The sequence below is a fragment of the Stenella coeruleoalba genome (genome assembly GCF_951394435.1).
Source record: "Stenella coeruleoalba genome assembly, chromosome: 2".
NCBI classification, from domain to species: domain Eukaryota; kingdom Metazoa; phylum Chordata; class Mammalia; order Artiodactyla; family Delphinidae; genus Stenella; species Stenella coeruleoalba.
Genome location: NC_137147.1, coordinates 33,876,341 through 33,899,180, shown reverse-complemented (window position 1 = coordinate 33,899,180; position 22,840 = coordinate 33,876,341). Strand labels below are relative to the sequence as shown.

At 47.0% G+C, this 22,840-nt stretch overlaps 1 protein-coding gene across 1 annotated transcript in view; it reads left to right on the top strand.

Moving 5' to 3' along the window:
- The window catches only part of PLEKHH1 (pleckstrin homology, MyTH4 and FERM domain containing H1), a 51,514-nt gene that overhangs the window by 1,434 nt on the left and 27,240 nt on the right, over positions 1-22,840 (top strand). Inside the window, exons 2-4 of the mRNA XM_079908418.1 lie at positions 7,789-7,947; positions 19,690-19,752; positions 20,678-20,827. Of these exons, the coding sequence (XP_079764544.1) occupies positions 7,822-7,947; positions 19,690-19,752; positions 20,678-20,827 (339 nt within the window). The 5' untranslated portion in view covers positions 7,789-7,821. The remainder of the gene's footprint in view (positions 1-7,788; positions 7,948-19,689; positions 19,753-20,677; positions 20,828-22,840) is intronic.

Below are 22,840 nucleotides of genomic sequence, written 5' to 3'. Positions count from 1 at the left end.
GCGCAGGGGGACCTTAATCGAGGTAGCAGACGCCATGAAGACCCTCATCTGGGAGTAGATCCGCTCTCTGTTGGATCTGGCCCTGCCAGGGGACGTCTTCTTCATAAGCTTTTACTATGAGTACCCCTCATAAAACTCTTCCGGACAGAGCCTTAGTTCCAGCTGAAACTTCTGCTTGAAAGATCATTTTAATAGCAATTTCAATGGAAAAGACATTCGTTCCTTCATTAAACTTTTTGGACTGTCTTCTATGCCGCAGACACTGTGTATGGTAACATCACTTAACACTTTATAGAACATGGGGCTTCCCTGGTGGCGCAGTGGTTGAGAGTCCGCCTGCCGATGCAGGGGACACGGGTTCGTGCCCCAGTCCGGGAAGATCCCAGATGCCGCGGAGCGGCTAGGCCCGTGAGCCATGGCCGCTGAGCCTGCGCGTCCGGAGCCTGTGCTCCGCGACGGGAGAGGCCGCAACAGTGAGAGGCCCGCGTACTGCAAAAACAAAAAACAAAAAACACTTTATAGAACATAACTTCTAGTCTTTCTGCTTGTTATCCCCATTTGATAAAGGAGGAAGCTAGGACTCAGAAAAATTATGGTTTGCCCAAGGTCATATAGCAGAAAAGTGGAAGAGGCAAGACTCAAACGGACGCCTCCTAAAGTCCAAATGTGGGGTTTGCTTCACTGTCCACCCCCCTCCCTCTCCCATAGGCCTCTGAGGGGGTCTGCTCAGAGCTGGGTTGTGGTGGGGTACACCCGGTGGTCCCAAACTCACTGAAACTAACAAGTAAGCTGAGAAAATGTGACTCCCCTTCACCAGTTACAGGCAAGGGGTGTTGTTCTTCCCACTGTGCTCCTGGAGGAGTGCTCTTTACTGTTCCCTCCTTCTCTCTGGGAGGCTGTGTAACTGTGTGGATCTCTGTGCTCCCTATGGGTTGAAGAGTGCTTTCTACATGCTGACGCTGAGGTGTCAGGATTCCCTCACTCCCGGTCCAAGTGACTTCATGGCAGGCTGGCCGCTGAGCCACCATCCTGCATTCTCTGGCCAGCCCACCTGAACCGTCTCTCCCTTCTGTCAAAAACGAACTCAAAACTGATCAGCTCTGTGGGGAAACTGGCCCTTGTTGCTGGCTGGGGTATGAATTAGAATAACCTCAGGGGAGGGCAATTTGGACTATTTGGCCATTTAAAAATGTATATTACTTCATCCTACAATTCCATTTCTGGAACTTTATCCTTCAGATAAACTCTGATGTGTATGAAATGATGTCTATTCATTGAAAATTCATTGCAGCATTGTTTATTTTAGCAAAAGGTTTAAAACAACCCAAATGCCTGTCAATTAGGGACTCAAATGAGATCATGTAATAGCCATACAGTAGAATACAATAAAGCCGTTAAAAAGCATGAAGGAGGCTTCCCTGGTGGCGCAGTGGTTAAGAATTCGCCTGCCAGTGCAGGGGACACGGGTTCAAGCCCTGGTCGGGGAAGATCCCACATGCCGCGGAGCACCTAAGCCTGTGCGCCACAACTACTGAGCCTGCGCTCCAGAGCCCGTGAGCCACAACTGCTGAGCCCGCGTGCCACAACTACTGAAGCCCGCGCACCTAGAGCCTGTGCTCCGCAACAAGAGAAGCCACAGCAATAAGCCCCCGCACTGCAACAAAGTGTAGCCCCCGCTCGCTGCAACTAGAGAAAGTCTGTGCACAGCAATGAAGACCCAACGTAGCCAAAAATAAATAATTTTAAAAAAAAGCATGAAGGGAGAATGGGATAGATAGATAGATAGATAGATAGATAGATAGATAGATAGATGTAGGAAACTCTGAGTTATATCCACCATTTGTGTGTGTATATGTGTGTGCATCGTATATAAGAACACTCGTATATGCACTAAACAGCTTGTATTTGCACTGAAAGACACAAATCCCCATGACAGTAGTTGCCTCTGGGGAGAACTATGGCTGGAGTACAGGGGTGGGAAGAAGGCTTACTTTGCACCATATACTCTTTTGCCTAATATTCAAAAATAAAGAGATAAAATAATTTTTAAAAATCCCCTGACCTCCCCTCTGATCTGGTGGTGAGCACATCTGTGGGCTGCATCTCCTACTATGCCCAGGGCGCTGTGGGTTGGCCTTTTGTTTGTTGATAGTAACTGTCATTTATTGAATGCTTCCTGCGTGCCAGGCTTTTGTAATACCTCCTTTAATTTTCAGCAAAATCCGACACAGTGTGGTCTATGAAATTGCCATTTTCGAAGGTCAAAAAATGGTTAAATGTTGACAGTTTCATATGGTTCCACCTAATATTATGGCTCTCCTTTTCAAATATTATTGCCCTCAATTTCAAATAGGCTCAGAGAAGTTAAGCAAATGGTCGAAGATCACAGGATTAATTCGTGCTTGAGTCAGTATTCAAACCCAGGTCTTTTTGCTGCCAGAACTCAGGATCTTACGGACTACACTCTGCCGTTTCTCTTTACTGGTTTTGTCTTCGTGGTTCTCTTAGCCCCTTTTCGTATTCAGATCCCAGAAGGCTTGAACATGCTCACCTTTTCCTGTCTCTCCCAACATTGTGAAATGCGATGCTTAGTACCCAAAAGAGGTTAAATGCATGTTGTTGGTTTGATCACCTGACAGTGAGAGATGGAGGGAGTTGTGCCCCTGTGTCCACTCACCCTCCCCCCCCAGCTCCAACCCCAGAAAGGGGGCGCAGGGCTCTTACTTGCCCACCGTTGGGCACGTGGTTAGCCTCATCTGCGGAGCCCTTTCCAAGTGGGAATGACAAAAGGTGCTCGCGCTCAGAGAGTGAGCCACAGTGAGGTGACAGAGGAGAGCCTAGTGGAAACTACACCCAGAACAGAGTCCCTGTTACTTTCTGATGCCTCTTGCAGCGACCTCTGACCTCTTTCTTTTAGGCACTTGTGCTGATTGGCCCTCTTTGCAGGAAAGTCCCAGGATATTCAGACGGGAGACCTGAGCCCCACAAGCCACAGGATCTTTGCTCATCTTTATGTGCCCAACTTCACACACAGGAATCACTTAACAAAAGACGGTTAAATTAAATTAAATTTTAGCATTTTGTGGATTTCTGGTCAAATCCCTAAACTTGCCAGAGCTATCCCAGTTCGAGTTTGTGTTTTCTCGGAGACAGGCTAGAGTCTGAAGTTACCTAACAACGTCCTGCGCCCTCTCTTCACCACAGTCCTACACGCAGCCCCTGCGTCTTGAGGCATATCTCTGCTGACTTCTGTGGTGTGTCAGTCCAGGGTGCTGGAGGGCTTAGGGAGTTCCGAAGTAGGTGCCAAGGCCATGGCAACCGTTTGACTCTTGCCTGCCAAGCAGTTTAGCACGCTGGGCACTAGTGGGGCTCAAGAGAACTGGCTTTCACGAGAGTGGCTGTGAGCTGGTGATCATTAGCTGGCTGGAGGGCACAGGGGGATTTATTGTACTGTTCTCCCTACGTATGTATGTTTGAAGTTTTCCAGAATAAAACGTGAAACAAACCACTGAGCTGGGGTTTGTCCCCAGTTCACATCCCGTATATCATTTCCTCATCTAACACAACACATTAATGCTATATGTGCGTTAGGCTAGCCTGGTAGCATAAGACTGTACCACCACTACGGAAGCATCTTCATGGAAAGAGGACAGTTTTAGATGTTGGGAGTTCAGGATGCTTGGCCCAGCTCTGATACTCCTTGGCTGTGTGTCTCTAAGCAAGCCACAGATGTGATGAGTTTTCTCATCTGTTTAGTGGGAATTATATCACTTGTCCTCCATCTCAGGGATATCCAGAGGGTAAGGAGAGAAATAACACCTGATAAGGCAATGCTTTGAAGAGTCAAGGACCATTCTGCAAGTTCTTTCTGCTTATCCTTGCGCATCTTTATGGGAGGTACAAGTGCAAGGTGACTTAGCAGTTGAGGTTCATCTTACTGGTACCTTCCCTTAACATCCTGTGTTATATAGCCGCAGCTCTGGCCACCTGCTTCTGTCGGAAGAGCCTCTGGGCCTTGGCTTGGCAGCAGGCACCTTGCTCCAGATCCATTTAGAAACCTTTTAGCTCCCTTCACATGCCGAGACAAGCCTAACAAGAGTGCCGTCTCCCTTGCCAGCATCCGCAAGGCAGGGAGAGGATTAAGCAGAGCACTTGATGGGTTCAAAACCTTGATGTCATGAGGATGCTGGATTGGGGAAAGTGCTCCCTACAGACTAGGTAGAATCTCAGGTGTCACAGCGAGGCAGAGACCAATGACATATCTTGTTTCCAAAGTCCCTGGAGATTTTGATAATTTGGGTTTCGGCTCTCCCAGTGGAATCTGAGCTGCAGTTTTAACAATCAATAAGAGGGAATTAACATTCACCAAACTTTTTTTTAACAACACAAAAGGATTGAGTTTCCCCTGCCCTTCGGGTTTTACTTGGGTGCTTTTTCTGCTAATTCTTAGCCCAGGGCTAGGTTGCAAGACTCCAAGGTCCTACCTTCAGATCTGCCACTTTTTTTTTTTTTTTAATTATGCAGGGAAAGTAAAATCCCCTTAAAGGACAAAGAAAACCAAACATGAAGCCTCCGGGCCTTCTGTGGAGGCCCCACAAGGTTCTGTTGTGTCTTTTCAGCTGTGATCTTAGCTCAGAGAAGGTCATGTTTTGTTTTCATCTTTTGTCTTCCTGCCCGTTCCAGTTGGTCCCAGTCTTTTGAGGTGGGGATTGCTGGGAGGTCACAATGTCGGATTGTTTGGGATGACAGTTCCGGGAGAGCAGGGCTGACTGAGGTCATGTGTCCAGTGTTCTGAGCAGCCCAGAACCGAAAGACTCCATCACCTGACCCGTCAGTGGTTTAATTGTTGGGCCTTTCTCTACGGGTCTACTGACCCTGTTTTCTAAACAAAAAGTCAGGACACATGATAAATGTCTGTGCTTATGGAGGTTAAAGCGTCAGAATATTTGAGACCAGGGTACCCTGGGAAATCTGGGGTGTAGGTTCGCCTTAGTGCCAAGGATCCTGAGAGACCCTATAAAATATTTCATTCTTAACAGTCTACCCGACTCATTGTGAAATCAACATTGTTTGCAGTTTCTGGATGGGTAAGGAGCACAGTAGCTAAAAACAGGCATTTTGGAATGAGAATCCCAGCCCTACTACTTACCAGCTACAGAACTCTCTGTCCCTCTGTGTCCTCACCTGAGAGTATGGACTAGTGCCCACTCCTTGTCTCGTGGGTTCTCTTGAAAATTAAAGAGGCCACACGTGCCTGGCATGTAGTAAGGACTCAATAAATAATAGCTGTTTGTTGCGTATAATGGGAGAATGATATTGTAAAAGTCAGATGTGGGGTGAGAAGCAATATTGGTGGTTAACCTATCAAGGACAGGCTCACTGATGCTCCAGGGTAATTTCAGTGACATACAGGAGGTGGCTGGGTTTTCTGAAGCCATGTGGCTCCTGAAGAAGGGAAAGGAGATTTTTTTTAAATGACAATTTTTTTAACCTTTCTTTTTCTTTATTTAAGTATAGTTGATTTACAGTGTTGTGCTGATTTCTTCTGTACAGCAAAGTGATTTAGTTATACATATATATACATTCTTTTTTTTTTTACATTCTTTTCCATTATGGTTTATCCCAGGATATTGGATATAGTTCCCTGTGCTATACAGGAGGACCTTGTTGTTTATCCATTGTAAATGTAATAGTTTGCCTCTACTAACCCCAAACTCCCAGTCCATCCCTCCCTCCCTCCCTCCCCCCTGGCAACCACAAGTCTGTTCTCTAATGACAAATTTTTATTATGGGAAATTCTAGGCATATACTCAAGTAGAGAGACGAGTACACACATCACTCAGCTTCAAAAATTATCAACATTTTCACAAATCTTACTGCATGTATCTCCCTCCACTCCAGCTCCTCGCCCCTACGGTGAAGTGTTTTAAAGCAAACCAGAGGCATTATATCATTTCACCTGTAAGCCATATGTATCTCTAACAGATGACATTAAAAAATACTATCAAGACTCTCTGCTTCCACTGCAGGGGGCACGGGTTTGATCCCTGGTCGGGAAACTAAGATCCCACATGCTGCACGGAGCAACCAAACAAATAAAAACTAAAAAAATTAAAAATAATAGGACTTCCCTGGTGGCGCAGTGGTTGAGAATCTGCCTGCCAATGCCGGGGACACGGGTTCGAGCCCCGGTCTGGGACGATCCCACATGCTGCGGAGCAACTAGGCCCGTGTGTCACAACTACTGAGCCTGCGCGTCTGGAGCCTGTGCTCCGCAAAAGAGAGGCCGCGACAGTGAGAGGCCCGCGCACCACGATGAAGAGTGGACCCCGCTTGCCGCAACTAGAGAAAGCCCTCGCACAGAAACGAAGACCCAACACAGCCAAAAATAAATACCTAAATTAACTTAAAAAAAAAAAATAAATACATAAATAAATAATAGGGACTTCCCTGGCGGTCCAGTGGTTAAGATTCCATGCTCCCAATGCAGGGGGCATGGGTTCGATCCCTGGTCGGGGAACTAAGATTCTGTATGGCCCATGGCGTGGGCAAAAAAAAATTTTTTAATAAATAATTAAAAAAAAATTATAAATAAAAATAAAAAATATATTATCAATCTAGAAAATTAACAATTATTCTTTAAAATCACCTGATAGTAGGGAGACCATATGTCATGGTTTGGGACAGACCAAATTTATGCTTGTTGCCAAACATAATTATTAATAGCACCCTGGAAGGGGGATTTAAAAAGTCCTGGTGGTGGATGTGTCTTCCGGCCCTTCTCTGCTTTGTGCCCGCTCTGCGCCTGTGTCTCCCTTCTCATACACACTCATACATCCTTCTTCATTTTCTCATCCCCGACCCAGATTTTTTTCTCTAAAATATGTTCAGGAGACATCTGGGTAAATTCCCCTGCCTGGAAATATTATAGGTGTCTCCTTGGCTTGTTCTGAATTTGTCTAAAGTGTTTTCTAAAGACTTGTGGTTTTCTCCAGAGGCTACAGCAAAATATCTACCAATTTTCTGATTTGCATTTTATAACTTAAAGGAAAGAGTGAGAATCCATTCCAAAACAGGATGATTTGATGACAATATATGAAATCCCAACTAAATAGAAAGTTGTCAAGGAAATTTGAAGCATTACATTTTCGTTCCATTTTTTCCCATCTAAAATCTGTATAGTTGTAAAGAATCAGTACTCACCTGGGAACCAGGGTTCCGCCTCCAGTTAGCCACGTGATCATGGATGAATCTGTTACCCACTTTAAGCCTTCCCTAAACACCCTCCCCCCAGCATAGTCTACTCCATATCTCTGCTTCCATTTATCTGCATATTGATTAGCAATTGCGACTAGATTGTAATTTTGCAATTAGACTTTACTAAGAGTTCTTCAAAAACACAAGGGGACCTCTCTCATTTCCCTTTGCATCTCCAGTGCCTAGAACAGTGTCTGGCACATAGATGTTTGTTGAATGAATAAATTTTTGTTAAATGGATAGTTGAATGAAAAACAAATGAGCCTTACTTTTCACTTCTGTAACAATGAGACTAGGTTCTCCTTGCGGTTTCTTGGGTTTTGTGATTTCCTGAGGTTGCGCAGCTACCTTCTGATGGAACGGGACATGCTGAGCTCAGAGAGCTGGCCATGGGACAGAGGGAGAGCCAGGCTCACTTACCTTCCCCCGCCCTGTTTCCTCTGTCCTCCTTTGGTCTCCTCCTCCTTTCCGCAGAGAACTCTTCCTCACACACTTACTTATCTTTTCCCCTCTCTGTGTGCTGGCCCTCAGGGCTCCCTGGAATCTCCAGAAGTTGCTTCCATCATGGCAGAACTCAAGGTGGAGACCAGGACCAGTGTGGACTGGCAGAAGCGCTGCCTGGCCCTGGAAAGCCAGCTATTCCGGTTCCGCCTGCAGGCCAGCAAGATAAGGGAGCTGTTGGCCGACAAGGTGAGTCCTGGAGAGCAGGCAGCCTCTAATGTCTCTGCAGAGGTCACTGTCAGAGAGGGAGAGTTGGGGAAAGCCAACTTTCTTTTTTCCTTTTTTTCCTGATTGGTTGATAGATTGAAATATATTTGACATATAACATTGTGTTTGATTGGTTGATAGATTGAAATATATTTGACATATAACATTGTGTAATTCAAGGTGAACATGTTAATTTGACCCATTTATATATTTTAATATGATTGCCATTGTAGCAGTAATTAGAACGTCTATCATATTCCATAATAATCATTTCTTTTTAGTGGTTGGAATAATTAAGTTCCAGTCTCTTAGCAGGTTTGATGATTATAGTACAATATTGTTGTCTGTATTCACTATACTGTGCATTAGATCTCCAGGGCTTATTTATTCTCTGTTGCAGGAAGGTGAACTTTTAATAAGGTGCTTTCCATTCTTGTAAAATGAAACCCAAGGTAGTTTGTTTTTTCAAAGACCAAATTCTAAGCAGTTGACTAATCTGTCATCTTGCATCCTTTCCTGCTCTGCTTCTCCATGTGACACACCAAAGAAACGATACAGGTCTTCACGGTCGTGCATCATCTCTTGAGTCACGTGTATGTACAGTGGAGGTTCTATTATTCCCCTAACATTTCTTCCTCAATGTGGGGAAGGACGATATTTTAGGAGAGAAGAATGGATATCCCCACCCTGCTGCTCACCCTCTATTAAGATTATGAGCTGTGGAAGGCAGGCTGGTTTCTGGTGACAATGATACAGACTTTGGAGCCAGACCTGCCTGGCTCTGCCACTTCCTAGCTACGTGACCATGGGCAAGTCCCTTCACTTCTCAGGCAGGGACACACATGTCTGCCTTTCGGAATTATTTTGAGAATTGTATCAGATGACATATATAAAGGTTCTGGCATAGAATCGGTTTTAAATGGGAACAGTTATTATCTTTACAGGTTTGGGTGGGCTGGGCTGGGAAACTGACCATTATTCATAATGTTTCCATGGGAAGATACATTCTAAACGGCTGTTTTCAGAGGCATTTTGGAGCATAACCCATCTAGAAAGTGGCAACCTACACTAAATTATATATATCTTAATTGAATCAACCATTCTGTCTATAGTTTTGTTTACAGTAGCCATCTGCTAGTAAACCCTTCTTTCCTAGTACAAAAGTAAAATTCAGTCCACCTCTAAGTAATGCCAAAGTCTTGATGAATAAAGCCTGCATAAATGACCTGTTTTCTTGACAACCCCACAACCTGGAGTCCAAGAAGACCAGTCATTGACATCACCTCTGCCCTTCCACTGCTGAGGGGAGTGGCCCTAGACTAGCTTGGACTAGAATTCATGAACCTTGGGTGTGCTGGCATTGCTGTCTCCTAGTTCAGGCTTTGCAGACTGGAGACTGGCAGGGTTCCTTTGGGTGTGGTTCAGGTACTGCTAGTAGAATTCAGCCACCTCGGGGAAAGGGAAATAAACCTTAGACACTGGTGTGGTCCTGGGTCCCCCTATGCCAGAAAGCTAGAGTGCTGGTTAACCATGTATGTTCCTGGGCCCCACCCCAGTCCTCCTGATGCAAGTCTCGTGCTGCTAATTATCTGTACGTTTCAGAAGCGCCCAGAAGTTGGTCTTGTACGCTATCAAATTTGAGAACTTTGTCTTGTGTATGGAATTGGAGGTGTGCGAGGGAAGGAAGGGATAAGAAGGGATTGATTCAGCCAGCTGGTCTAAAGCACATCTCAGAGCCAGGAGACTTCTGTTTCTAGTAATAACCTAAAAATGACCACCATGAGACACCTACTCATACTAGATTCAATATTTAAAATATCCTTCTAAGTGCAGAGCTGTGTACTAAAAAAATGAGAGGAATCCTCAGGGGGCAAAATGAAGAGGAAAAACCAGAGTGGAACTCAACACTGGCAGCTGAGTTGGGACGGGTGAGTGTGACCTCCCTTTAGTAATGCAACTGTCAAGGTTGAGTTTTAACATCTGTGGAGACAGAGATGAGGTCTGGCCAGTTGGAGGCTGGAGCTGAAACTGAAACTTCCCAGGTAAAGTCAGGACTATCAAAGGAATTTACACGAAATAAAAAGGTGCACAAGGAGAAGAAAATCACCCACCAGCACAGGGAGACGACAGAACAGCTTCTCATACTTAGCCAAGGCTCTGGGCAGAAAAAAGAAAAATAAAGAAAATGAAAATTGTTTCCCGAGAGCCTGATGACGTTAGTGGTTTAACATGAGAATTTATACTATCTGTGTGGATTAGGAACGTGAAGTTCTGGGCCAGTGATAACCCCAGAGACCTTGTAGAAGCAGACACAGAACCTCTTCTGGAGGAACAAGACCTCAGCCCTGATTACACAGGATCCCCACAGAGAAAAATAACGTCCTTAGTGAAGATGAATATATGATCCACGATGACTAAATACTTGGGAGAATAACCCACAGTGAGAGAGAGTCCACGTATGCAACAAACAACTGGACTCGATCACCACAAGAATTTCTAATAATAGAACCGTTGGCAACACACTAAATCAATGTGTTCAGAACTATTGAAAGGAATTCCCTGGCGATCCAGCAGTTAGGACTCTGCTTTCACTGCCGAAGGCCTGGGTTCAATCCCTGTCGGGGAACTGAGATCCTGCAAGCTGCGTGGTATGCCCCACCCCACCAAAAAAAAACTATTGAAGACATAATAAAGTAATTGAAAATATAAGACAAGAACAAGACACCATCCAAAAAGGTGAGAAAAAGAACCAAATAGAACTGCCAGAAATGAAAAATGTTTGCAATGAAATTAAGTGTTCAGTGGATAGATTAATGTCAGATTAGGCACCATGTGAGACAGACTTCACGAACAGAAAGATAGACCTGAGGGCAGCATAGAGAGATGAAGACACAGGCTGAGATGTGGTTGCCAGAATGGCAGGATCCTTATAGAGATTCCAGAAGTGGAGAAGAAAGTGAAAGAGAGGCATGATTCAAAGAGATAATGGCTTTAAAGTTTCCAAACTGGGTGAAAGACTTAAAGCCTCAGACTTAGGAAGCAGGATAAGACCAAGCAGTATATATGTTTAAAAAATCCATTCCTTTTCATGTAACATTCCAGACATAAGCAATCTAGCTCTGGGGGGAGGTCTGCTACATGTTTGAAGGTGGTTCACCCTCATGTCCACATTCCAACTCCTTCCCTTTGATAGCACGGGCCAAAGGTTGCCTTCATTCCTTCTACTCACATCCCATTGGCCACATATTCATGTGGTTATACCAGGCTGCAGGAAAGATTGGAAAGTGTAGTCTTTATTCTGGATAATGATATGCTCTGTTAAAAGTCAGAGTTCGTATGAAAGAGCAGTAGAGAACAGAACGTGGGGAACAAAAAGCAGTCTTTAAGTCTAGATTTTAAGTCTAGAATAATAGAGATAACAAATAGAAATAGAGCGTATAACTTTCAAATCAGGAGAGCAGCTACTGGAAATGGAATAAAGTCTATTAAATCCAGGTGAGGAAGAGAGAAAGGAGTATAGGAAAAAAGTAGGAAATACATAGCACAAAATGCAATGGTAGCAATAAATCCAAACACAACATTTTAAACCAACTATACTTCAATTTAAAAAAACAAAGAAAGAATCCAAATATATTGGTCATAAATAGACCTATACAAGAATGTCCTTTGCAGCAATGATGCATGAAAAATTGGAAATACTCTAAATGTCTATCAACGGGGGATGGATAACCATGTTGAATGTATTTGTACGATGGAATAGTACATTGCAGTTAAAAATGAGTCAAGTAAAGCTACATGTATAAGGTCAATAAATCTCAAAAACCAACATTGAACAAAAGAGATCAGAAGGATATATATATAGAACAATACAGTTTATATAAAGTTTTAAAACCTGCACAAAACAGTACTCTCTGTTGTTTAGGGGTGTATACAAATGAGGCAAAAATGTAAACACAGCCAAGCATAGGGTAAGTACACTTGGAAGGAGAGGGGTAACATTGGAGAGAGGTACACTGGAGGCTTCACATGTCTGTTGTGGTCCATTTCTTAGGAACAGCAGAAGCAGAGATGACAAAAATTAAGATTTGACCAAGATGAATGGTGGATACATGTTTTAAAAAAATATTCTCTGCATGTTTCTGTTGGCCTGAAATATTTCATGATAGAAAAATATTTTTAAATGCCTTCCTCCTCTATTCCCCAGGGGCCTCAAACACATTATAAACAAACACCCTCTTCTTCCACAGCCCCTTGGGTCTGGGTAGGTTGAACTTCTATAATATCGGCCCCTTCTTCTCTTCCAGACTGTATTTGCTCACCATCAAAGTAACCAGAATGCCCTCCCATAACAATGTTGGGGGCTCAGAGCGTGACTTGGGTAAAGAAAGGAGAAGTGTATAGACACAGGGCGGAAGAGCCTGGCGGTTCGGGAGGGGAGAGAAAAAAATCTTGACTAGGAATCATGGGCTGGGAGACTTAAGTAGGGAAGAGGGCTGGGACATTAGCCCGACACTGGACCTCTTGGCAGGAAACCTTAAGGCCGTAAACACCATGTTGCTCAATGTGAGGGCTGTGCCTATCACCTGCTGTCATCCCCAAACCAGTAGGCCAGGTTCAACAATTCATTAGAGGTTTTCCCCAATACGTCAAGGTAACTTTCAGGTCAGAGGAAGAGATGACCCAGGTTTCTCAGGAGAGCTCCTGCCGGGCCTGGGCCCTGGGCCCCGTCTCTGTTGCTGCTCCCAGAACTTACTAGTTAGTCATCATCAGCACCCACCTGCACCCAGGTGAGCCAGGTCAGCTGGGTCCCTCTGGCCAGCCCCCTCCCTCGCCTGTCCCCTCCACCTCTGCCGTTCCGCACAGCCCGCCCGGCCGCCCGTGGAGATTGCATTGCCTGGATGACGGATGGCCACTCACTCGCTGCAGGCGGTCGTATAGGGCAGGCCAAGCCTGTGTGTTTCCCAGGGGCCCGGCCCTGCCTGGGATCAGATACTGCGCACTGGCCACTAAGGCTTGGAAGCAAGCCCTCCTCCTTCCCCACCGCACAGTCTGTTCGTACCTGACTCCCTCTTGCAGAATTGCCATTCGAGACAGGATAATCCCTCACCTAAGGGTGAGAGAGGGCAGGAAGGATGAGGAGAGGAGGCAGCCCTAGACCTTGCTTCCGCTGGGACACCTGTCACCGTCTGATGTGCCCTTGCCCGGGCCGCCCATTCCGAAGCCAGGTGAGCTGTGGGTCACTTTCCATCCAGCACAGAAGTTGAGGGAGTGGCTCATGTCTTAGAGCTCACATCTTGTCTGCTCTTGGGAACCGTTTCCCCAGCGCTCTTCTTGGTTGAAGAAGTCACAGAGGTAGTCAGATCAATCTAAAAACTGATGCTCTTCTACGAGCTGGATATTAAAAATCCCTTGGACTTTGTTCATTCTTGCTAAACTTGTGCTTCAGTTTTCTCATCAGAAAAGTGGGAGTATACTGTCTATACTCAAAAGAGCTTTGTATCATGATGAATACATGGCATCAATATTAGGACTAAAACAAGTTTAAAATTTTTGATTTATTTACTCCCTCTCTGCTTCCAAAAGGGATTTGCGTGCATCTATTAAAGAGAAGACATTACGTAATAAAACATCCGTCATTTTTGAGCTTGAATAGTTTTCACTGAGGCACCTCTTCCCGAAGCCTGTTCCGGTGGGACTGTGTGCACTTCCTCTTTTTCTAGAATCCCTTACTAGTTTCTCCAACCAATGTTTTGAAATACAGTAACTCAGTTTTGTATTTATATACCAAAAATTTGTGCTTCAGGACTTTTTTTTGAGTGTATAAATGGTTCAGTTCAGTCCCTTAAACAAAGGAACAATGACTATTGCTTCTCCCCGCTCTGACCACGGATTATACAGAGGCGGTGATTCAGTTTAGACACCAGCTTCACAACGTGCTGATAGAACACAAGGCCCAGAAAAACATATCCTTAAATACCTCAGAATTTGTGAAAAGGCCAGGTACTATAAAAGGAGAATACTAGGGCTGTCATGACCAGTTGGAAATAAAATCTGCATAAAGTCATCACAGAATCAGCCTTAGAAGATCTCCTTGCTGATGGATCCGATTTGCTTTGGGAGTAGATGCCTTCTAGAACTTTTATTCACTGTGTATGAGTGCATACGTGCGTGCGTGTAGAGAAATTTTTTTATTCTCCTAACCCGCATTTTTAATAAGGCCCACTGTAGTATTTCTCAGGAACCGCAGTCTTGCTAGAGCTTTGTACTCCTATAAAGCCATTCGAGAAGGATCCTCTGCCAATAGGGGCTCTGCCCTGGGGTGCTTGCTGTGTGTTCAGCGGCCAATCTAGTGTTTTTCAGAGTGTGGTCTGTAGACCACCTGCATCAGGATCACCTGGGATATTCTTTTCAAGCACATTCCTGGGCCATGCCTCAGACCTGCTAAATAAAAACCTCTATAGTCAAGGCCCAGGAGTCTGTAACAAGCTCCATGTGAATCCTTACGCCCCTGAGGGTGCAGAACTCTTGCCCTGGCCATGTCCCTGGGCTCATTCACCTGTCCTTCTAGTGGACGCCTTGAGCCCTTTGAGCCTCAGAGGGGGTTCTGGGTGGGGGGGGTGGGGAGCAGTGGACCCACAGACAAGACTTGGAGTCCTTTCTTTCCTGCCTCTTCTGCACTCAGACAGCAGGGCGGCCCCCCAGTTTTATCTTGGGAATGAGCATATGATTTCAATTGGACAAAAGATTTGATACTAAAAAAACAAAAAGTTGAGAATCATTGTCTTTGATTACAACAGAGTTAGAACCATTTAACAGCTAAAACTGTAGGTTGCAGTCTCAAAGGCCTGCACGTAACTAAACTTACATGAGTGAGGATTCGGGGCAGTGTGCTACCGCTTGAGGTAGCACAGGTATTGCCATGAGAAAAGGTAATCCTAGTGTGTCCAGATCTCCTGAGTTTTCAGGAGAAGCTGGAAATCGGGGATTGCATGTGGAATCTGGGTTTTTACGGGGCGTGAGATTTGGATGTGAGGGGCACGGTGGCTAAGAGTATAATAGACTCCGGAGCCAGTCCTCCTGAGTTTGAATCCCGGCTCTGCCTCCTAGCTGTGTGACGTTAGGCAAGTTACCTAACCCCTCTGCGTCAGTTTCCTTATCTGTACAACAGGGATAATAATAGGACCTGCCTTCTAGGATTGGGTTGAAGATTAAATGAGTTGATACACCTAAAGTGCTTTAACCAGTGCTGGACACATAGCAAGTGGCCTTGTTTAGTTATATCTGTGTCGCCACAATGCCCGCAGCACTGTAGGTCTTACGTGATGCTCTGTAGGCTAATAGTTGGCAACCTCTGACTTAAAGCCATTCTTTCTGCAGATGGATCATAAGTAGGATGGCCGGGTAATTTATCATCTAAACCGGGACGCTTTGGAGAGAGAAAAGAAGGCTCTATGACTATTTATTCTGGATGACAGGTGACCACTGGACTGTCCCGGCAAGCTGACCCTGATCCTAAGTGCCACCTTTGTATATGAAAATCCAACAAGTGGCTTATAGCTGCGAACTGCTCAGTAAGTGCCAGGTTGTGCATGTGAGCTTGACATGAGGCATCTCCTGTGATCTTCACAGCAGTCCTAGGAGGTGGATACTAGGAGGTGGTGAGGAAACTGAGGCAAAGAGAGGTTAAGAATTTATCTAAAGCCACACTGGGGTGGAGCCAGTCGGGCTCCAGAGCCTTAGGCTTACCTGTACCATTCTCTCCAGCCGGTGCAAAGCAGTGGTAAGAATGTTGAACCCTTTGCAGAGGGGTAGCTGAGACCCAGCGTGGCGTGGCTCTGGGCTCAGCACGCAGGTCTGTGCTGGGTGCGCAAGAGGGTGCCTGCTGCCTTTGGGGCCAGTATTTCACAGCGTCACCGCGTGTAACAAGGAGCTGTGGACATGGGGATTAAATACCAGGCTGGTGCCCAGTGCATTTCATCAGGTCGCTGCAGCCTGTTCTAGGGTGGCTTACGAGTCTCAGGTTAAGTTGCAGCTGGTGAAAGTCGATCCTGCCTAAAAGTCAGCTGCCCAAACCTGACACCGCCTTGGCTGGTGTGTCAGCCAGACCCACAAGCTAAAAGGATAGCTGAGGACACGGTCCCAGGGAACCCTCTGAAAGGAGAAACAGAACCCAAATAAGGGGGGCCTGCGAGTAGCTCAGCTTTTCAGAGGTCCGGGTGTGGCCCTCTAAGTGAGCATAAGGAATGATCTGCTGTCATGAGAAGTGTTGATGCTGGGGTTAAAAGAAGAGTTTGAAAACCCCAAACATGATATTCCAGCATAGACACCCCTGGGAGTGTTCCAGTGGCAATGAAGAAAACGTGTTTTCATAAAAACAGAGGGAAACATGATGTTAAAGAGATTCTCTTCAAACAAGGGTGGCGGGATGTTGGTAATTGTTGGAGCACAGTGATGGATACATAGATGGTCACTGTACTCTTCTCTTTTAAAAAACTTCCAGATGTTCCCAATAGTTTTAATGTTCAGAGATTCGCTTTAGAGAAAAGAGAATACTCTAGCATAAAGGTGAATACAGAACGCTTTGAGTCTCGAGTGTCCTTGCCCGGAAGATAAGAATGGCTGGAGGGTCGGCAGCAAGGAGGACCAGGTGTCTGTTGGGCCAAGACTGGGAGGAGACCCTAGGCTCCGAGGGGCGCCTTCCTTTCCATCCGCTTCGCTGATAGCATACCTTAAAATATGTCTAATATTAAGATCTTGGGGGCATAAAATACTCACCATGTTGTCAGTGACAGAGTGATTTCTGCCTTTGACCAGTGTTATTGACCACTCTTGACACAAATGGAAATGCCCAAGTGGGAGGTAGGACTCAAATACATTCTATTCATCCCTCTACCTTGGTTTCTCCATCTGTAAAGTCACGAATATGAATGATCGTTTCCTATGGAAATCGTATGTGTTCTGAGCTACAGAGCAGATGTCAGATCTAAATGAAGGTTCATCTCTAACAAGGACCTACTGTAGAGCACAAGGAACTCTGCACAATGTTATGTGGCAGCCTGGATGGGAGGGGAGTTTGGGGGAGAATGGATACCTGTGTATGTACGGCTGAGTTGCTTTGCTGTGCACCTGAAACTATCACAACATTGTTAATCGGCTATACCCCAATATAAAATAAAAAGTTAAAAATAAGTAAATTAATGAAGGTTAATCTAGGAAACTTGTCAAGAATCCAAAGCCTTCCCATTCAGTATTTCATTATATTCTTAAAAATTAAATGCTCCCAGTAATTGTATTAGTTAGGGGTGTCTCTGATGAGGGCAGAGACACCAGCTCTGGCCAGCTTAAGTAAATAGGGAATTTATTAGGAGGAGCCTGGGACATCTCAGAGAACTGAAGAACCTATCTAATAATCAGGACTTGGTAAAGTTTGTGCACGTTCTCTGGTGCAGCCCCCTGGCTCTCATCTCTGGCCTCTTTTTTTTTTTTTTTTTTTTTTTGCGGTACACGGGCCTCTCACTGTTGTGGCTTCTCCCGTTGTGGAGCACAGGCTCCGGACGCGCAGGCTCAGCGGCCATGGCTCACGGGCCCAGCCGTTCCACGGCATGTGGGATCCTCCCGGACCAGGGCACGAACCCGTGTCCCCTGCAGGCGGGACTCTCAACCACTGCACCACCAGGGAAGCCCTATCTCTGGCCTCTTAATCCCACATTTCAGATTCCTGGGGAGAGAGAACCTGATTCGCTCCTGGGGGGAGAGAGTCGAGTCTGGTGCCCAAGGGGGAAGGGTTATATAGTACTAACCTGGTCATGGGTTATGTGTCAACCACTCCCCCCAACCCCGCCACCAAGTAGAATTTTTTTGTGTGCTAGGAAGCCACCCCTATAACCATAATATTGGTTTATTCTACGCTGTTACCTCCCCCATAGCTACAAAGGGCCAAGGGCTGTGTGATCTTGGAAAGGCCGTCTGGCTGTAATTGATGCCTGAGTCTGGCCAGAACCAACCCACTCTCTCAGGCTTGAGTCAAGAGGTTCCATCATGGGGCTTCCCTGGTGGCTCAGTAGTTGAGAGTCCGCCTGCCGATGCAGGAGACACGGGTTCGTGCCCCGGTCCGGGAAGATCGCACATGCCGCAGAGCGCTGAGCCTGCGCGTCCTGAGCCTGTGCTCCGCAACGGGAGAGGCCACAACAGTGAGAGGCCTGCATACCGCAAAAAAGCCTGAGTACAGGAATGCCTGTCAAAGATGGTCCTGTCTATTGGGAGCCCAGAGGGCATCTTTGTCACATGGGTTGTAAATCTTGAGTTTTATTTGGGATCCTCAGTCCTTTCAGAGGGACTGTGTACAGAAAACATCTGTCTCTCCCCAACCCCAAGGAGGAAAAAAACGGATGAGGGAAGGCAGCCCTGAGAACAGAGTGTCCCCAGGTTCTCAAACATGAACTGCTCTCGGGTAACCCTCCTTTCACTGTCCAGCGCCAGGCTGGAGGGCTCCTTTTCTTTCATCTTTTAATCAAGGAGGGAAAGCAGCATTTCAGCTGAGCAGATGAGAGGTTGGGAAAGAGAAAAAATTAATTGCTCAGTTCACTGGTAAATATCAAGCCAGGGTCCAGGCCAAAGGGAGAGGTTGAGTAGCCAGAGAAAAGGCCAAATCTGCAGAGATAAGTTGGGTGAGGGCTGGACTGGAGCTTGGCAAGCAAGGCCTGTACATCCTCATGGAGGACAAGGCTGGGAGGTTATGCCTCTAGTGTATTTTTCCTGCATACCTGTTGCCCTGGGGCGGGGAAGGAAGCAGTTGCCTGACTAGGCTGTGGCCCATGGCGTTTGGTAGGAGAGTGGAATGTATGACTTTGCTCTGCTTCCGCAGGACTTTTGTGTGATGGTGTAAGGTTTTGGCAGTGCACTCTGAGCCCTGACCAGGGGGAGGGTGGGAGCTGAAATCCAGCTCACACTTCACTCAACGGGCTGTGAGCTCATGAAGCTGCAGAGATGCCGTGTGGGCCGTGGGCTGGTGAGCTGCTCCTTAGGCTTCACCTTAGATCTGGTCCCTGATGAGGCTCTGTGTGTGAGAACATTGGTCCCTTTTCTTGGGCCAGTTGGCATGGCCAGTTGGCATGCGATTCCAGGCTGGTAGCTAGATAGAATTTTTTTTTAATGTGCTTAAGATTAAAGAAGTCAAATAAGGTGATACCTGTGAATGCCATTTGCAGTCAGAGGCATCCTTGAAAGAAGGGGAGGAAGTATTTGTCCCCAGCCAGGGAGCCATTCTGGAGGAGGAAGGAATATCCGACATGATGGGGGCTCACATGGGAGCACGTTCCATGCCAGGCACGTGGCAGGGCACTGCCTGCAGCCCAGTGCTGAGAGGAGAGGGAGGTCTGGGAGAGGAGCCTGAAAACAACAGTGAGGGTGAGGATGCCTCAGGAAGAATGATGGTGGTACTGCCCCCGCTCCCCGGGTGCCCTACACAGGGAGAAGGACCTAGGTTTTTCCTCACTCAGCAGAGAGGACAGCAGCTCTAGGCTCTTCACCTGCCCAAGAAATTCAGAATAAGGGAGCTGAGGGCTGCCATGGCAGTCTTTACCCTGACATCCTTGAGCCCCTCGAGATGGGCAGTTTGAGCCCGGCCTGCGTGTAGCATCTGCACAATTCACATGCATTGCCTTGATGCCATGTTCACAGTAGGGACACTGCACCTAGATCTCCCCTTCCTCTCTGGTTGAGCAGATGCAGGAGCTGGAGCAGAGGCTGCTGGAGGCAGAGCAGAGAGCAGAGGACGCAGAGACCCAGGTAACCGGGGAGGGGATGGCAGGAGTGTGCAGCGGAAATGACCATTGGCCTTTCCTGACCCCTTCTGTGGACACACATGGACACGTCACACCAATAAGCCTCTTACAGGGACGAGGAAAACCAGCAGTCATGCGTTAGACCTTCTGAACAAATGAAGGTGCCTGGGCTTTCTGTGGGCATGAAGGAATCTTTGGGTAAGGGTCAGTGCAGTGAGCAGGTGAGGGCTTAGTCCAAATAGGCTAGGTTATGCTGAGAAACCAATGAAGTCTGACATGTCTGCAGTTTACCACATTTAGTTCTCACTCATGGTACCTCTCCATTGAGGGTTAGCCAGGGATTCTACTTCGCACGGTGATTCAGGGGTCCAAGGTAATGGAGCTGCCCATCTTCCAGCGGAACCAGCTAGAACATGCAGCCTCCTTGGTTGCCGTGGCAGGGAAAGAGAGCTGGGTCCTTGTGTGCCAGCTCTTAAATACTTCAGCCCAGAAATGACTGCGTCATTCCACTCAGGCCCATTGGCTGCAGTGAATTCCATGGCCATCTAACTCCAAGAGGGCTGGAAAGTATCGGGAAGTTCACGGACATTCAGCGGGCAGCATATGTCTCTGCCACAGTGAAGCTGGAGCATTCCTCTCCAGGGCTGTTTGACCTGCCCAGCTTGTCCCTACTGGGGCCCCCAGAGTTAGATGGCCCTACACCCTGCTATTCCTTCCTTGTCAATTCCTTCTTTTGCCCAGATGAGGCTTAATAAGTGGTCATTGAATTAATTGGCCCCAACTGCCCTGGGTATGGGCTCTGCCTGAGAGTCACAGATGGGGGCATCAGGAAGCATCCCATCCCATCCCATCCCATCCCATCCCATCCCATGTTGGAGGCCATTTCACACACCGTACCCCAACCCTATGAGACGATTGGTACTTTTCAGGTGGGTGTGATGGAAGAGAAGGTGAAATTGTCCAATCTGAAGAATGTGGACTCAGCAGGCAGCCTGCACCGGAAGTACCAAGAATTGCTGAACGCCATGCAGGGCAAAGACGAACTCATCGGCCGGCTGGAGGCACAGTTGGAGAAGCAGGTAAGTGCCAGTGGCCCCCTGCAGCGCCTGCACCAGCTGCCCACGGCTCCTTGAGCAGAGCCCCTCTGCTTGGGCCGCCGGTGGTGGGGACTCTCTCCCTCACGAGACTGTTCTTTCTCGTGGAGATGTATTGGAAGGTGCGTGAAGAGCCAGGCATGGGGATATGGTGGGAAAGGGACCTTGGAGGCTGACTCATCTGGGTTGAACCCCCCTTTAGCACCAGTGAGCAAATTACTTAAGTCGCTGATTCTCGTTTTACGCATCTGTAAAATGGGGGTTGTAGTACGTCATAGGGCTGTCGGCAGAATGAACTCAGGGAACCTGGGTACAGTATCAGACCTGAGGTCGGTGTTTGGTAAGGAGAGCTTTTCCTTTTCCACCCTGGTCTTGTGCCCTGCCAACCTGTGGGACACATAGTAGCAGAGCAGCACAGAGCTGGACCATCAGCCTTGGCCAACTGCCCAGCCAAAGTTTCTCAATGAACCTGAGTAGACAGAGACCAAAGTTGCCACCTCCTCTGAAAAGCGCATAGGAGCCCAGGAGAGGCCACTGCCCAGTATTCCAGCCACAGTCAGCATCTTTGTTCTGGAGAGGACATCTGGAACACCCCCCTGCCAGTCCCCTAGGCCCAGCTTCCCCTTCACAATCCCATTAACTTCATCCTAATTCTGTCCCTTCCCTCTGCCATTGGTCTTACCTACCCAGCTTTTCCCTGGTGCCAGAGCTCCATTGTTTCCAACAGAAGACCTCACAGCATGGCCAACTTGCAATTTTCCACATGTGTACTCTCCATGGAGGTCCCAGCTAATCCTGCTGGTGCCTTCCCACTATCATAGGCACATTCGTAATCATTCATCAACAGTCACTGAACATTTCCTTTGTGGGACGTACCTCCCACAATGTGTGGGGCACCATGTGTTCCTGAAAAATCATGGGAAAATATCAATAGAATGTTGACACATGGAATCTCTCATCAATTTCCTATTGATTTTATTTTATTTTTAATTAATTTATTTTTAGTTTTGGCTGCATTGGGTCTTCGTTGCTGCACGTGGGCTTCCTCTAGTTGCAGCAAGTGGGGGCTACCCTTCGTTGTGGTGCGTGGGCTTCTCATTGCAGTGGCTTCTCTTGTTGCAGAGCAGGGGCTCTAGGCCTGCAGCCTCAGTCGTTGTGGCTCGCAGACTCTAGAGCACAGCCTCAGCCGTTGTGGTGCATGGGATTAGTTGCTCCGCGGCATGTGGGATCTTCCCAGACCAGGGCTCAAACCCGTGTCGCCTGCATTGGCAGGCGGATTCTTAACCACTGCGCCACCAGGGAAGCCCTCCCATTGATATTAGATACCTATCTTCTCTGTTGAGTGGTTCATAGTTAGAAGTGGCAGCACCTGGGAATTGGTGGGCAAAATGATTCCTGCTAAAGCTTACTTAGGTCAGGAAAAAAAATCATTTTACAATAATAATAGGTCCAGATCAGAAGAGAGAGAATGCTGTTTTGCAAGTCAGTAGACCTGGTTTTAGCCCCAGCCGTGGCACAAACTGACAGAGGCAAGTCATTTCACCCTCTGGGCTTCAGTTTCCACAGCCACATAAATATCAGGGTATCAAACTAGGTCAGGGGTCAGCAGACTGTTTTTGCGAAGGTCCAGGTAGTAAATATTTTTGGCTTTGCAGGCCACGTGGTCTCTGTTGCAGCTAGCCAACTCTGCTGCTGTAGCCTGGAAGTGGCCTTAGACAATACAGAAATGAATGGGCAGGGCTGTTCAGGGAGGGACCAGGTGGAAGGCGGGATTTGGCCTGTGGCCCGTCTGCAAACCCCTAGATAACCTTACCGGTTCGCCAGCTCTCAAATACTGAGTCAGACATTTCCATATGCCCATCTCATTTCCACAGACTCCCTTGTTGGGAGCTCATGTCCATCATCTTACAACTTTGAGGCAGTTTTTCCCTAGAAGTGTAACCAAAGTCGTTACTGCTGGTCTCTAAACAACTGAGAGTACACCAGTTGTCTCCATGC